Below are 16,796 nucleotides of genomic sequence, written 5' to 3'. Positions count from 1 at the left end.
AATGATCTAAAACTAAAAAGGTTGCCCTTAGCATGCACTACAAAAAAAGAATACAAAAGTGCAAAAGTACAAATTAGGCTCCAAAATAAACTCTCCAAATTTCTATCCCCAAAATGAAATCGCAGGAAGTACAAACTGTTTGTGCATGCTAAACTGCTTGCCCACGAGTGAATTCCTTGACCAAGTGAACATTGCCAATCTCTTCCTCCTTGGGGCACCTGATACACCCAAGCGTCCATCTTAAGCAGCAGTGCCACACGCCCCCTTCGTGAGGTGCACTCATCGTAGCCTAATTACATTACAAAGAAAACGACTACACCGCTCATGAAACTCAGCTGTTATTAGTTACAACTGCTCATTTCTTGAACAATTCTTAGAATGGTAAAGCTGTACTGAAAACACACAATAGAAGGGTGACATGAAACAATCTTCAGTGTTAATTCCTTTTGAAAGGGATTGGCAAGAAGGACCCGTAATATGATTGTAGATGTCCCATTCATACAGGGGGTTTCAAGGAAGATAATTTTAAAAAATAGGCTTTCGGAGCTAAAATTGTTTTTCTTGTGCGGCAAAGTGATCAGGGGCCAAGGCAAACACAATAAAAAGAGTTCCAATTGCTATTTAGGGTAACAATTAACTAGTACTTGTTGATTAACTTTAAATATTGCAGTTAGGCATGTGACTAATATGAAAATTGTAGAGGATCATAAGTAAAACCAATATCCAGAGTTATATTTGCAAAAATGTATTTGCCTGCAGAACTATGGGCTAAGTACTTCAGTCCTCCGAACGTGGGCATCTGGAGCTGGGCGGCTGCAAAGCACAGCAAAGCCATGCCCGTGTTGACGTCACTCAAAGATGTACACATCACACGTACACCTCGCTATCACGGCTGGGCTAGAGAGGAGGTGCGCGAGCGCGCGTCTTTGCTCTGATAAAGCGCAGTGTACAAGTGACGTGTGATGCCAACACACTGGGAAAGCGAGCATGAAAATTTGTCACTTTTTACAGCGATATTCCAACTTGTTTATTTCAGAATGAACTGCGGTTCTATGCCGTCCTTTGTCTTCAATTTTTTAGATTCAACAGCACCTTATGTTGAACCGTTTCGCTTTCTTTGGTGGACGTCAGTTTTTCTGCAAGTGCTTACCAGTGGCTCGTTGCTCTTTACAAGTTGGACTATCTTAATGGTTTCTTCATCCTCTTCAGCTTCGTAAATTGCCTCAGTCAGGGATGGCAGAAAGTCCTTCTTTGCTATAATGTCATGGGCCTCAAGCAGAGCCTGACAAAACAGAAAAATCAGACAGGAGAGACGCTTCGTTGTGCAGCACCACAAAACAAGATAAGTCTGTAACAAAGGTAACTATCACTCAAACAGTAAAAAGCTGTGCCAGGGCGTGAACGAGTTTTGATTGTTTATCATCACTAGTTGTTGACAGCCACATAACAAAAGCAAATGCCTTAATCACTTCTACCGTGCATCAACCTGCGTCATTCCTCCCCCCCCCTTTCGCAATGCTCTTTGTCTCATTCCTTAGTTATCTGTTTGCTGTACTCAACATCATCACCGATCCCTGTATATTTATTCTGTACCTTGCATGGTCCACCCATTGCATGCCTTTCCATGTCCAGCCCAACTCTTCTTTCTCCTAGTTTGTGCGTTTCCAGCCTTACACATAATGCTTCAGTTTCATTATACTTCAACATTCTGAAAAATTTTTTGCATTCCCCGCTTTACACCTCTTCTGAAAACAACTGCTTTAGCTGTACAGGGCTCAACGGTCTCACATTTGCTTTTGAAGCATAATGCCACTATTTCCAGAAAAAAAAAAAATCGAAAATCAGTTGACAAAAAACACAAATTTTTAATCTTTGAACATTTCTTCCAACGATCGCCCTCACAAAAACAAAAGTGAACAAGTCGAAGCAAGAAGTGCGAGTTACAATGGCACAGGGGAAATTGCTGCGTACACTCTGTCTTGTCGCTCATACATATGCTACATGAACGAACCTTGTGTTCCCCATGAAACAGGCAACTAGTAATAGCCAAGTAATTTTTCCCATACATGAACAGTTCAAAAATAGAAAGGCAAAATGTCCTCAAACCTTGACATGAGGGGAAGATATCAAAATGGTGAGTTCTTGGGCCTCCGGCTCAGCACATTTTTGGAGGGCATGTAACACCTGAACAGAAACCGAACAAGCCATTCCCTCACAGGCATTGCAGTCAAATAAGCACACAAGCAAGAACAGAGACCTGAATATTCCAAAGCAAATACCTTTTCGGCAGTGAGTGAGGCATCGCAGCTTGAAGGAGCAATTCCTTGGTTGCTGAAGCTGACAATCTTTGTGTGTATCTGAAAACACAGAATGGGCCTCATTTCAATCTTTACACATTTCATTGAACAGGACCTAACGAGGGCTTGTAAAAAGTGGTCTTTACAAAGCTTCCTTCATTCCTTTGTGCTCACGGACATTGAAAAGTGTGCCCTGTTGCCAGCGTAATACGGCACTCTGCAATCAGCTCCATGCAGCACATAAACCATACACTGTTGGCTTTACTTCTGTCTGTGCTTATTTTATGAAATGGTTATAGAGTATTTTCATGGCTGAAACTAAAGCCGAGCTGCCTATGAACGATGGGTCATCACTGGTGCAGTCAGAGGCGAAATGGCGATACAAAACCCTTTCAAAATATAGACCATTTTTAAATTGTTTTAAAGGGACACTTATGTAATTTGTAAACATTGTGGGACTACTTGTGTAAATTGTAGTCTGGAGTCCATGTAGTCAGGAGTCCAGACTACAACTGTAGTCTAGAATCTGGACTAAATTGTATTCCAGAGTCCAGACTAACTTGTAGTCTAGAGTCCAGGCTAAATTGTAGTCTAGAGTCCAGGCTAAATTGTAGTCTAGAGTCCAGGCTAAATTGCAGTCTAGAGTCCAGGCTAAATTGCAGTCTAGTCTAGAGTCCATGTTTCGACAACTCTCGGTGCGTTTACACGACTTTAGTAGAAAAATCAATTTGAAAGTGCTGTCCTTCTTTCTGCATCCTCTTTGCAAATTTCTTATGACATTTCGTGTGACACTCGCTTGAGATGGCTTGGCTTGACTGCGCGGCTCGCCAACTCTCCGACATAGGCCGTCGGTTGGCCGCCAGCGTTTCGTAACAATTCAATTGTTAAGTTATAACTAAGCTGTGACACGATTTGCACCTCGAAGAATATGTCTTTAGTTTGTAGATTGTATCAACCTTAGTAAAGTCTATGAAGTCAAAGTAGCTCCACACAAGCGCACATGCAACACTTCGCTGACTGATACGCTAGTAGAAAACCTAAGGCCAATTAAAGGAGGGAGAAGAGTCAGTGAAGTTAATATAGGTACCAAGAAATTAAAATCAACCGAAACTTTTATTGTAAAGTGTAAAACCAAGGAGCTGGAAGCGCTTTTTGCACTGGGTGAACTAGCACAGCAGTCAGCAGCACTACCACACAATTGCAATCACTTTTCCTACCTGAAGAATGCAGTCGCTACAGGTAATACTGTAAAGTTCTGAGAGAACGCCCTCCCCAAAAACATCACCCACCCCCCTTTTGGGGTGAAATATGCCATTCAGTCGTGTGCAGTAACTAGTTACTAGCAATGCATTACCGGTAACTAGTTACTTTTTTCAGTAACTTGTAACTGTAACTAGTTACTTTTAGGTTAGAGGAACTTGTAACTGCAACAGTTACTTTTTCACACAGTAACTGTAACAGGAAATACGTTAGTGACGTTCTTTTACAAAAAAAAAATTATCCAGCAGCAAGGCTTGTTAAAGCCCAACGTACAATTCAGGCTTTGCACTTTTTTGGACTTCCTTCTTTGCATATCTTCTCCCCTTTTCATCTTTCCACAATACGGCTTCCCTCGCAGTTTAAGAGAGGAGGTTGCTAGGAGGATTGTCTTCTCTGCAGAAGACCGAGGTTGGAGGACGGTCTTTAAGGTGATTTCTTAAAAATTTTCCTTCATCTTTATTCGAGCCGAGGCAAAAAAAAAAAAAAAAAAGAAGAAACTGGCATTTAGACCTTCACCCAAAAGGAAGCTTGCCTGCCCTTCTAAAGAAAGACTGCTGAAAGGGGGCACACTGAGAACAGGGAATGGCACCAAGGGTGCATTAACAAAATATTGATGCAACAAAATGAGGAGTGCACAACGATTGTTAGCATTGAGCTTGAGTGTGCCCCTCTTAGGTTCCCTCCGTCTAGAATTTTATCCCGCACAACTTTGACCAGCCGCATACCTTCTTATGTTTCTAATAAATAGGCTATCATTTGGATTGTGATCTATTAGTTTTGCACAGTAATGGAAAAGTAACAACGTTACTTTTTCACAGTAATTGTAACTGTAACAAGTTACTTATGGAGACTCTGCAACTGTAACTAACAGAGTTACTTTTTCGGCTAACTAACCCTTACTTTTTCCTGGTAACGTGCCTACGACTGATTCAATTTACTGAAAGACCCCAAAGATCACCCACCTCCTAAAATCGCGCTAGCTTCGACGTCTTCGAAAGCCCAGGGCGCTCCCTCCATGAAAATGTCCTGCAGCCGCGAACATCGCTGATGTTTCGATTTTGAACAAAAGAGGCAACCTGTCAGGCTTTCTTACTTGATATGTCCGCAGTTTTCATTGGCTTGCAGCCACTTTTTGGTAGTTTTTTTGCACCTGACCCAAAAGTTTGCCCATCCCGTATTTTTCACTTGATATCACTGTAGTTTTGGTAAGCAATCTTTTAAACTTTACGGTATATTTGTGGGAATTTCGGGGATGCTTACTGCACAGGCAAGCGTTATTCAAGAAACAATCATCTAAGCTGCCGGGAATGCTGAAACTAAAAAATAATAATAATAAGCAGCCTATATGATATATACTTTACATTTCCAACCCCATTAGTGCTGAGGCTATGGTTGAGTGGTCTGAAGCACTGGGTGCAGTGTGTCGCAATTAGCAAGTTCGAATCCCAGATGACTTGTTTTTCTTTTTTTTTTTAGTTGATTTCTTTTTATTTAGGTAATGCTTTCTATACCGCATTCACCATATTATGCTGTAACCTTTATTGCTCAAGTAGCGAGTTGGCAGAATGCGTGCAGCCTGACACTGATGCGCTGGCGAGTTCTTGTTCGCATGGTGTTGACATAAGCAATGCCGGATCTGCACTCTTGGCCTGGTGCGAACACGCCTCTTCTTATGACACAAGGACGAGCCAGGAAAGCTCCAAAAATGGCGGCGAAGCGCCTCGCAGTTGTGCGTCTCCAATAAAGCGGAGGCCATTCAGCCACTGCGTACAGCTAGGCTAGTGAGCGTAGTTATGATTTCAAGCGGTGCTGGCAGGCTTATCTGATGCATTATACAGCCAACAACAAGCGCAGTACACCGATTCCTGAGATATCGAGAATGCCCAACCAGCAATAACATCGGATGCCAAGCATGTTGTTGCACACAACCAAAACTGAAACTGGTTTGAATTCCAATCTTGGACATTGTCCAATCACACTGCAACTCGAACACGTGTCCCTGCTGTTAGTTGTTGCAGTCGCCACAAACGTCGCAGGGTATTTTTTTCTTCTTTCAGGCTTTATAAATTAGATATTGATTGATTGTAGGGTTTAACGCGCCGACGCAACGCAGGCGATGAGGCGCGCCGTAGTGGAGGGCTCCAGATTAATTTTGACCACCTGGGGATCTTTAACGTGCGCCGAAATCTCGTACACACGGGCGTTTTTGCTTTTCGCCTCCATCAGAAAAGCGGCCGCCGCGGCCGGGAATCGAACCCGCGACCTTGTGCTCAGCAGCGCAACGCCTTAGCCACTGAGCCACCGCGGCGGGTTATAAATTAGATATTGCTCTACCTACTGGATAAACGATTAAAAGTTTACGTGAGCCAGTTTATGCAATGCAAACAAAAACAGAAGTTTGGCTAATTCACTTAAAAGTGTCCTTTCAAATGCAGGAAAGTGTGTGCTTCAAAACTCCTTTGACCCGATGCCAAGTGTTCTGCAAATGAAGCAGTGCAACAAACAAGCAAAGATACTAAAAAAAAAAAACTTCCCAGAATGAAAAGAAAGCAGTGCTGCGGTTCTAAAAAAAAAAAAAAAAAAAAAAAAAAAAAAAAAACCAGGACAAAACCACCTGCTGCCGAGCTAGAGACCAGCCTTTTCAAAACAGCATACAGGGCCGGTTAATTAAAAAAAAAAAACATTTTTCATCTTTATTTTGCTGTCGGTCATCAAGACAACAATATTAGAACAATGCCAAAATGCCAAGTTTTCGGTCGACATAAATGTAACAGCCCACTTCTGTGGCCATTATAGACAGGCTTCAACTTCCCTTGGCCAACAAGGTGTTGCAGTCCCACTTTTGGGCAGACTTACATGGACCAAGGCTTGGAGGGCTTTGTTTTGGAGCAGAGCAGCAAGGAAGGCACGGTCGTCGTCCCCACTCTGAGCTTTCTGGCACACTTGCTCCAGCGAGGCCAGAAGCCTCTGCAGGGCTGCACACAACAAACAACCCAGCTGGCAGGTAAGACACTCGCTCAAGAAGCAGCCTCTCCACGATACACCGAGCGGAGTGGTCCACTGAGTGTGCTTGGACCTGCCCTCAAGGCTGACAGAGGGACACAGCTGAGCTTAGCTTGTGTACCATTGTGAAATGTCTGGCCTCAGAATTTTTGGCTGCACATGCAGTGCTCCAAGTGAATGACTACACAAGAAGCACTGACAAGAAGCCCATTGGAAAGTAAAATGCCAGTCTACCGAAATGCAAAGATCATCATTTTTTAACCCTAGATGGACATGCTTTCAGTCCCTGTTTTAATTTTCCTGAAGTCCCAACACTGTCACAGCACTCCGCGCACGAACTGAAACTATTTTATTCCTTGCCACTACCACTGAATTTTGTATTTTTTCTCTCTCTGCAACGAGCACAAACATTTTCACCCTGTCCTAGTCCTTTGGCAAGATAGCTTGGACGGCACTTGCAACAGAAAATACCAGGACAGGCAACTTTGGAATTATATAGCATCAAGGGCGTCCGCAGAACTTTTTGCAAGGGGGGGCATCCATAAGCGGTGGGGGGGGGAGGGGGGGGGGGTACGGTTGGATAGCACTAAAAAGGCGCTATTTGTGGTTACAAAAAGTACAAACAGCGAATTAGAACAAGACTTCGAGGATATACATTGGATTTTATTACCGAACAAAGAAATAAAGTTAAAGAAAATGCGAAAAGTTACTGTCACTTTGTAAAGAAGAGTGGCCAGTCTCGCTGCGTGAGGGTTCTCAACTCACGCCCACTGATCACCAGCACACGGTACAATACATTCACACACATAGAACTGCACTCCGTCAATCTTCCTTGAATAGCAGCTGCAGACGCCTCGGGTTTTTCTGCGCAAATTGCGAGATGATATGTGTCATGAAGTCTGTTGAAATGGCTCACGCAATAAAGATACTACTCGCCTCCCTGGCTTTCAATGCAGTAAAGGCATACAAGCGTTTTGAGGGGCTGATTTATAGGTTTTGTTTCAGGGCTTGGGTGGCGCCGACATTTCGCAATTTCGAAGGAAATGGTGTACAAGGTGATGGGACGGCACGGGAGGATGTTACACTCTCCCTACTAGGTGTAGCGGTGAAGATTTTTTGCTAGATATAGCTGCAACTTTGTCCGAAAACTAAAGTTCTTGCAGTAGGACTGCATAAATTTAGAGTTTAGAAAAACAACAACAAAAAAACGTCAAACCTCTCAGTATTGTTCGCTATCTTCAGTAGCCAGCACAGGCAGTCTGTTTCACTGCCGTCATATGACCGGCAATGTTAGTCAGTGTCTAAAGTGCAATGTTGACCACAGTCCTGAAGGGCGTTCCATACGGATACGCGGGACCTGAGTGTGCTAATCATTTGAGTAGTGTGGATTGTTGCGCTAGTCGGTTCACGTGCATAATTAAAAAAACTTTGCGCTAAAGGACGGGACAAAGGAGAAAACGTCAGTGTCGTTCTCTCCTCTCTTCTGTCCTTCAGAGCAAAGTTTTAATTATGGGCCAACCAAGCTGTGCAGCTTTTTTGTAGTGCATAAAAACATCTGAATTTCCAAGGGGGGGCAGTTGCCCCCCCTTGCCCCCCCTTCCGGACGCCCATGTATAGCATACAGCCAAGCCTGTTCATATCGAACAAGGATATCTTGTGTAATTGTTAGCAGTCAGAAAATTCCTTACAAACACTAGTGTAAAAGCATCAGAACGCTAAGCATTGGTATAAAACACCCTTCCTGTCACTGCTATGTCTGAGCCAGCCAGCAAAGTGAACACATGACCTTGTTTGCTTTCTCCCCTTTCAGCAATCCTGGATCCAAAGTGAGCTACCCAGCACTAGTCCAAAGTGGCAAAGCAGCGATGATAGTGATACAATGAGACAGCCCTTAACACTGCTTCCAAACTCGGCTATTCAGTACCAAAAGTTTTGTTAACTTCCCTCATCCAGCGCAAATCCTTTTCATTACAGCCGTGTCTAGGCCCTTGGTGGGAACCACCGCTTTTTGAACTTACGGCATCTGTCGCAACTGTGTAACAAAAATTTCGTCTTTAACCCTAGGTGGGCCTGGCATGCACTCACGGAAGGTCGGCAGAATTTTTTAGCAAGGGTAAGCGGCATGTGGGGTCTTTTTCTTTAAAGCCTACTTTAGTATATTTTTGTACATCAAATTAGCAATATCCAGTCGAATTCTCTTTTCAATTCAACCTCACTCAATTCAGTCACGCTGAAAGGTCACAAACTTCTAGGAAGAAAAACATTTATTTTCTATGTTGACAAGCACAGCATCGATTAATATGACCTGAAATCGACAGGTCCAGCATGCTCAGTCATGTACAGCCTCCCAAATTTGTAATAGTATAGCGGGAGCGACGACCGATCGGCATGTCAGCGCCTTATCACCGCGTTCACCGACAAAATAGGTGAGGGTGCGCCCACACACATAGAACTATCTGTTGTGGGAGCATCGTCTGCTCCGCTCTTCTTTTCAGGGCAACACACCCCCTGTTTTTCTTATCTTGCAAGGCCGTTTCGCTACCGCCGAAGGTAACTAAGCAGCGTGGGGCACAAAGTCATTCAGACGCAGTGGCAGGGGATGTACCACTCTCAAGGAAACAGCGTAGCAGATGACACTCATACAGCAGATAGCCCTATGCGCGTGCACGTACTCTCACCTATTTCCCTGCTGAACACCGGGATAAGGCGCTGACATGACAGTCAGCCGTCACTCCCGCTATATTACTAAAAATTAAAAATTTGGGAGGCTGTACCCACTGAGGGACTAGAAATCATCTCATCGTCTTGAAAAACTTGGAGATGCAGCAGCTTGTGCACTGCTTGGCTTTGTGAAGCCCTTGGACTTTGCCTGCATCTAGCCAGCGCTCCTTCCCTCTGTGTTTTTCATCTCATTGTGACACTGAAGCCGTGTGCAATCATATTCAAAGTGTTCATTGGGTCCTGTGAGTTGCACTTTAAGGCATTAAAATAAAAAAAAACATTAAGCTATTTAGAGAAATAATAGAGATTTGAGTGTGTTCACTCTGGCCCTACTCATTACTTTACAATTAAACCTTCTGGGCTACATGACAAAATTTTGTGCTCCTCCAACTGCCAAAGTAATGGGACTTTTCTTTGATCTCAAAACCTGAGCTGTCGAATCTGGCTGTAAACTAAAGATCTAATTCAAAATGGGCAATTACTCCTCTCACACCGATTACATTTGAGGCAAAGCACAATCCACAAATGCTTCATTCCAGCTTTTACAGCCCAATAAAGGTTCTATTCCAGAAGGGGCTACAAAATTAGTAGCATGCGGCTGTGAAGAGAGCACGTTCATACCTTCATACCTTGTAAGCATTACGACTGCCTTCGTAACAGTAAAATTTCCTCGAAGTTTTAAACGAGGCAACAGAATTTGCACAAGAGAAGCATATGGTTAGTTAATTTGCAGTGAAGTCTATCGTGGGCTTCAATTCAACATCAACTGGCATTTGGTATTTCTTTCACGATTAACATTAAACATACCTTGGTCATTGTGGGTTCCATTGTGCTTTCCTCCTACAGCCATTCCCCACGGTGGCAGCAAACCATCATAACTGAAAAAGTTTAGCAAATATACATAACCTGGAAAAAGTTGCACGAGAACACGAGTTCCAACAAAGCAAAAGCATTCTTTGTTGCCCCGGCCGCATGCTATGTCCTGACCGCTTGGCAACAAGCAGCCACAGCAGTACAGTGTAAATGCACTCCAATAAGTTGCACGCGGGAAGCGAACCTGGGATGGGTGAAACACGGGAAGCAAGAGCACCACGCGAAGCAGGAGCACATCTTACACATTCCCAGTGACACAAAGCCCTAGCAATGTAAAACTGCAGAGCTCTGGTCCTGCCAGTAAATAAGAGCAGCCCACAAGGCAGAAGCAACCAGCGGGGTTCAGCAGATGAACACCCCACTGGCAGCAGCCCAGGACTAATTCCGTCTGACACCCAGATATAACGGCGCCAGAAACAGTCAGCTCTTGAGGGGCCCGCCTCCCGAGTCTTTAGCGTGTAGTACTACCACAGTATAACAAAACTGGCCCAGGAAATTAGGCTGCCACGGCTGTTGGGTGCTTTATGGGCTTGCAACAATAACAACAATAACAATACAACAACAAGCGAGTACAGACAGTTACGTGGTAACTATTATTGCCCATGAAAAAGCAAGAAGCACAAATGGAAAGGTCACAGCATGCACATTATAACAGAGACATGCAAGCATATTCAGCAGTATGTGCTCATAGAGCGATAGGGCATGCACGGTGCGCGTGCCATGAAGTTTCCAACCCTATAGACGTGTGACAGGCACAGCTGTTCTCACTTGCGAATTACGTGTTTGCATGAGCATGGTATCGTTGAGAGACAGCAGACAGCACAAGCATTTCACAAGAGCGAAGGCAACCAGTCCGACGCAACGTTGCTATTATTTGAATTGCAAAGGCACACACTTTGTCAGCGATCAGGTAGTTCACCTTAGGAGGGTCTTTTGGCGCTGCAACTAGCTGCAGGTGGGCGTCACCGCGTCACGTCACTGCAAAGAAAGCCAGGGCAGGAGCGGCGCAGTCAGGCGTGGTCAACGTGGTGCAACGGGCGCATCCGTTCTGCCCACGCGTTGCCTCTGCGTGGCAACAGCGTGTGACAGAACAGCCCGTTTCGGCGAATGCACATCGCACACCAAAAGCAAGGTTTAGCTAGCAAGCAGTGGTTTCTTTGCGCTACGTGCACGTCGATTGCCGGCACATTCCATTGTGAATCCGAATGCAGGGCAAGTTACTGCGTGTCATGAACGAGCGAAGAAGACTACTTCAACGATGTAAGCTCCAATATGCCACAGGGCAGAGAACGCAATACCCCGATTTTCATCGCCAGGAACAGAGCGCATTTCGGCAGGGCAGTAACGAAACGACCACTAAAACGAGCGAAAGTGAACAACTAAATCTGGCACGTGCATCACGTTGCCGACTCACCCGCGCGTCCCTCTAATACAAACAAAAGCATTGCGCTCAATGAAAAGCACGGCCTTTGCAAGGGAGGAAGAGTTGTCAAACGAATCGACGCAGCTCAAAAACAAAACAGGAAGAGACGGGCACGATGCCAGGAGCAGCGCCGGAAGCGGCTGACACCAGTTCTAGAGGCTTCCGCGAAGCGGTGCGGCGACCCGTAGAAATCATGCAGTCAATGAGAAGCGCGCAAATTTGAAAGGTAGTAAGGAACAGCCAAAATTTACTTCGCCATTCGCAGGCAGCTGTACCGGGCCTATTAGATAATTATTTCAGCCCTGTTCATAGGTGCACGGAGAAAGTTTCTCGAACGAGAACAAACCGCACGCGCGGTGAGCAGGGAAAACAGGGGGACCAAGCTTGAGAAATCGAACAAATGAATAAAAAGCAGATATATAGTAGCAGGCTTGTGTGAGGGCAACAAAAATTCAGTTAGCCTTCTCACCACCCACCGCGGTGGCTCAGTGGCTAAGGCGTTGCGCTGCTGAGCACGAGGTCGCGGGTTCTATTCCCGGCCGCGGCGGCCGCTTTTCTGATGGAGGCGTAAAGCAAAAACGCCCGTGTGTACGAGATTTCGGCGCACGTAAAGATCCCCAGGTGTTCAAAATTAATCCGGAGCCCTCCACTACTGCACGCCTCATTGCCTGCGTTGCGTCGGCGCGTTAAACCATACAATCAATCAATAATAATCTTCGCCCTTATCTGAAAAATTAAACCAAAACTATTTAAAGCCGCACCTGCTCCCTAGGGAGGGAAAGGGGGGAAAGTTTCTTGAAGTTATGCTACTCACCTGGCAACGTACCGCTGAGGCCGAAGGGGTACGAAAGCAAGGGGTACGAAAATTCCAACGTACCGCTGAGGCCGAAGGGGTACTGAAAGCAAGGGGTACGAAAATTCATCGAACACCGCTTCATCGAACACCGTTTCATCGAACGCCGTTTCATCTAAGTGACGTCGCCCGTATGGAAAGGTGTTCAGAAGCTGCGGTCGCGATACAGTCGAGCACGGATACATCGAATTATTGTCGATATCGAACAGTCTGCACATCCCTGTGGAAATCCCATGTAAAAGTATAGCGCTGTTGTACGCGTGTATCGAACTTCCGATCACGGGCACATTCTGTGCAAGAAATTTCAGGGCCGGGCGGGGTGGGCCTCACCCCACCCGGTGACAAGCTGGATAGGGCACGGGTGGTCATCTACCGAAAAATCTAGACGAGCACGCTCCCGTCGCTACTGCACAAGATGTATACCCGAGACCCACCCGCAGGGCAGGTGCAGGGTATGCTGCAGGGAGACGGCGACCCTGTCCCACATGCTATGGAACTGCAACGAAGACCCCGTCGAAGCCAAGGAGGAGGAGGATAAACATCTTTATTGTGTAGCAAATTTGTATGGCGTCTTCAGGAGGTGGAGTCCTCAGTCCAGGATCCCATATGCTTTGCCAGCTGCTACAGCCCGCTCCACCAGTCGAAGCTGGTCGGACAGGGCGCGCCTCCAGAGCTCGGGAGAGTTGTACGGATTCTGTTTGGGGAGAGGGTGGGAGGGGCATCCACCAACCATGTGGAAAAGAGTGCAGTCTGCTCCACAGAAGGGGCAGCTAGGGGACGTAATTTGTTCGGAGTAGTAGACTCTTTTTGGGTGGGGAAACGTGTTTGTTTGCAAGACACGGTAGTGGTGTGCCTGCTCGGTAGATAGGTGTCGGTGGGGTGGGGGAAGGGTGCGTCGGGCCAGGCGTAGATGTTGGGTCATTTCTCTGTATGCCAGCAGGGGAGTAAATCTCTCCGAGGCGGCGTCTTCAGTCCTCGTGCGGCGTGTCATTTCTCGCGCAAGGTCATGGGCCGTCTCGTTCCCTCTCACTCCCAGATGGGCTGGAGTCCATACGATCCGGATCTGTCGCTGCGGGGGGTGGCGGAGTAGTATTGCGCGGGACGCAGCCTACACCGTTCCGGCCTGGAAGTGCCGGCAGGCCTGTTGGCTGTCCGTCACTACAGTAGTAGTTTTGGTCGAGGAGATGGCAAGCGCTATTGCCGCCTCTTCAGCTTCAGCTGGTGAGTCTCAGGGACCCTACCGCCGCTACGCGAAGCGGCACTGAGGATGCTACGACCAAGACGAGCAACTCTGGGCCGTCCAGCAGGCCATCGAGGCGTGGAGGAAAGATGCCTCGAGGCGACAGCGAGGCAGGACCCCGAAGCTCCGGCGACAGAGAAGAGGGGACCGGGATACAAAATCGCCACGAGGACGACCTAGGCCCGGTCAACGTGCCCGCGCGTTCTGCAGGCCTCAATACAGTTTTTGCAATCCAAATCAGCTTTGCGAGAGCTCCTGCACACCCAAGCTAAAATTAGGGACTCTTCTAAGTCTCCTAAGCTAAGGAGCAGAATTCCATTTTCTAGACTATCGTATATGCCTTCTCCACATCCAATGTGACTAAGGACGACGGTATCTTTACCATCTTCCCGGCGACGCGAATTCTGCTTTCTAGATCAACATGGGCAAACCAAATGGACCAACCGGGTTTAAAACAAATCTTATAAGGGCTAAGGATGCTATTGGCACTTACGAACGTCATCAAGCGGTCATGAAGAACTTTCGCCACCTATTTCATAGGGCTGGAACAATAGTCCGAGTGTTGTCTATTTGATATACTAGTCTTATAGTTTTGGAGCACCAAAATCATTTTTGCAAGTTTTCAGACATGGGATCCATCATCTATGCACTTCCAATGGATGCATTTTAAACGGAAATCAAGTGATCAGGGAAATTGGTGTCCATTAATTTAGCATGGTTACTCTCAGACCACCAGGCCCCGGGACGGAAGACTGAAAAGTTTACCGGGAAATTTCTAGTTCTTTGTACGACACTGGGAAAAAATTGCGCCCACGCGCGCGAGGGGAACCCTGTGTAGATGCGACGCATCGTGGGGTTCACTTGGTGTTTCCGTTGGATTGATTCTGAAATCGCGTGAAACGTGTCGGTAACGCGTATGATTATTATGTTTTATTGGCCAATCTTGGTCAATCTCTCTAAGTGGTATGCTTGGGGCTTCGCTGTCGCAACGACCTTTACTCCATCATTGTTGCTGTAAGTGGGAGCTTCTTTTCTTTTATTGCAAGTGTTAACCATTGCCCCATCATGCGTTGTATCAGTAGCTTCTTGACGTAATTTGAATGAGTCAAGGATATAAGGCGCGTTCGTAGCTTTTATTTCTGTCTCAGTTTTGTGGCGCAGTGGGAAGAGCACCATGTACCTCGCGTTCCGCCCACAGGGTCGTGGGATCGAAACCGGGCGCCGCTAACTATTATTTTTTTTATAGTGTAGGGGGAGGGGTGTGGACGGACAACGCTGTATGGAGGGACAAGGCGAGTGAATGAGATGCAGTCGCATCTAAAACCCAAGTTTTGTATGTATGGACATTCCTGTGAACCCCCGACGACGAAAGCCTGTAAGCAAGGCCACGTGCAAGTTGGTCAAGTTGATCTTAAGCTCCCGGAGGAGACAGACGCTACTGACATCGAGTTTCATGAGGTTTGTAATTCGCCATAAACGATACAGTTGATTCGCTAGGTTAGCTCAAGAGTTATTTATTTCCGAATAATATTGCAATTAAACCCCTACTCTTGTGAAAGTAGCAGCGTAAATCTTATGCGTGGTCCAGTTCGCAGGGCATTGGTTCCATAACAGGGACTTCCAAGCGGCCTCACGACGGTGTATGGAGTCCTTATTCCACCAGCGCCTAGTCTTGGTTTGATTGGATGTTTTCACAAAAATTCAGAGCCATGAAGTACAAGCTTATATTGTATTAACACGAGCAGGTCTATCCTTTGTGTCCAGCGTACCAAGTGACTGGAATGAGGCTAGTTTGGTGTTACAGTGAAAACCCGCTGATACGTCCCCTTACGACGACCCTCCCGCTTCTTACGACGAATCACTGCGGTCCCAGCAAACTCCCAATAGAAACAATGCATTAAAAACCCCGATGATATTACGCTCGGGTGCACGCGGTCCGCTTCTTACGACGGACCCTGCGCGGATAAACCGGCGTTTTTCCCATATTTTGCACCGTTTCGCCACCTCGTCCCGACCTTCTCTATTCTAACCCCCGTTTGACGCTGTTTGATGTGCAAAGGTTCACAGGCTGGCCTGCAGACCACTTGCTGAAAAGACGCAAGCAAGCAGGCGGGTATTCGCGAGCGGGAGTGAACCTGCGACGGCCCTACGCGGCAGCAGTATACACCAACGCGCCAACCGCGATAAGTCGAAGTTCAGGTGGCAGGCGGACCGTAAATTTGGAGTTCCCGTCGAGCAGCTGACGAATGCGAGAACACTTACGACGGAACTCCACGGCGATGACCGAACACCCGCTTTCCACTCCCGCTCGATCCAATTTTCTTCCTTTCACGATGCTCTCCCTCCCTACATCTCTGCTCTCTGCTTATCAGTGTCTTTCAAATCCGATTGTCGCTCCGCCCCTTTCTTTACTAAAATGCCTCAAATCACGCGCGTCCGCCGCAAGGGTGGCGACAAGTGCCCGTTGGCACCGCCATTTTGGGTCACTCGCTGGCCGCCGCTGCAATTCACTGTAGTAAGACTGCGCTATAATTTTCGTTGCAAAACTGTTTACTCGCGAAGTTTGAATCATCTTATCTATTTCGCGTTGCTGGGTCTTGTGGGAAACGATAGCAGCTATGTGTTGAGTACTTTGACCCAGTAGCGACGGCACGGGACCGTTCAGAGGGTGTCTCCACTGCACGGCCATTCGTTTTTTTTTATCCGCCTTGTACTATCGTTCGTTTCGCGTGGCTTTGGCAGTTTTACACTCACCTTTTTTCCTCCCAATTTCTTCAACCTCGTCGGCCTTACCTCGCGCGGGGCAAAGCGCGGGGAATAGCATCCATGATAAATAGCGCCGGGCGGTACGGGTGTTGCGTAGCGCGCAGCACTTGCCTGGAGGTCTAGCCGTATACGCCATGGAGAGGAGGAGGGCACAGCATAGGCGTTGCTATTTTAAACTCGGGATTAAAGCTAAAGGTTCGCAAATTACGGGAGAGCGCGCTAAATATCGTAGTTTAAATAAGTTCTCAGCCCACCCGTCGCGTGAGACCGTCTACTAGGCCAGCATTTACCCGCACCCCGGGCGTACGACCCTCCGGTAATACGACGCTTTCTCACGGTCTATCGGGGTTCCACTGTACA

General features: G+C 46.7%; 1 protein-coding gene across 4 annotated transcripts in view; it reads right to left on the bottom strand.

Moving 5' to 3' along the window:
- The window catches only part of Metro (membrane palmitoylated protein 7-like protein metro), a 52,632-nt gene extending 40,915 nt beyond the window's left edge, over window positions 1-11,717 (bottom strand). For 3 of the 4 annotated variants that reach the window (XM_077687993.1, XM_077687995.1, XM_077687996.1), the window contains exons 1-7: window positions 11,569-11,717; window positions 11,074-11,132; window positions 10,089-10,159; window positions 6,414-6,532; window positions 2,280-2,357; window positions 2,107-2,184; window positions 1,151-1,282 (exon numbers count right to left, since the gene is read on the bottom strand). In XM_077687993.1, the coding sequence (XP_077544119.1) occupies window positions 1,151-1,282; window positions 2,107-2,184; window positions 2,280-2,357; window positions 6,414-6,532; window positions 10,089-10,131 (450 nt within the window). In that variant the 5' untranslated portion in view covers window positions 10,132-10,159; window positions 11,074-11,132; window positions 11,569-11,717. Of the gene's footprint in view, window positions 1-1,150; window positions 1,283-2,106; window positions 2,185-2,279; window positions 2,358-6,413; window positions 6,533-10,088; window positions 10,160-11,049; window positions 11,133-11,568 lie in introns of all 4 variants that reach the window. The other variant, XM_077687994.1, reaches the window with a different exon arrangement.
- Window positions 11,718-16,796: the final 5,079 nt, after the last annotated feature.

This window comes from Haemaphysalis longicornis, unplaced genomic scaffold (assembly GCF_048455015.1).
Source record: "Haemaphysalis longicornis isolate Haplotype H1 unplaced genomic scaffold, Haemaphysalis longicornis Haplotype H1 scaffold_1, whole genome shotgun sequence".
In the NCBI taxonomy this organism is placed as follows: domain Eukaryota; kingdom Metazoa; phylum Arthropoda; class Arachnida; order Ixodida; family Ixodidae; genus Haemaphysalis; species Haemaphysalis longicornis.
Note: the sequence above shows the minus strand (reverse complement) of the source record. Positions and strands in the feature narration are given on the sequence as shown.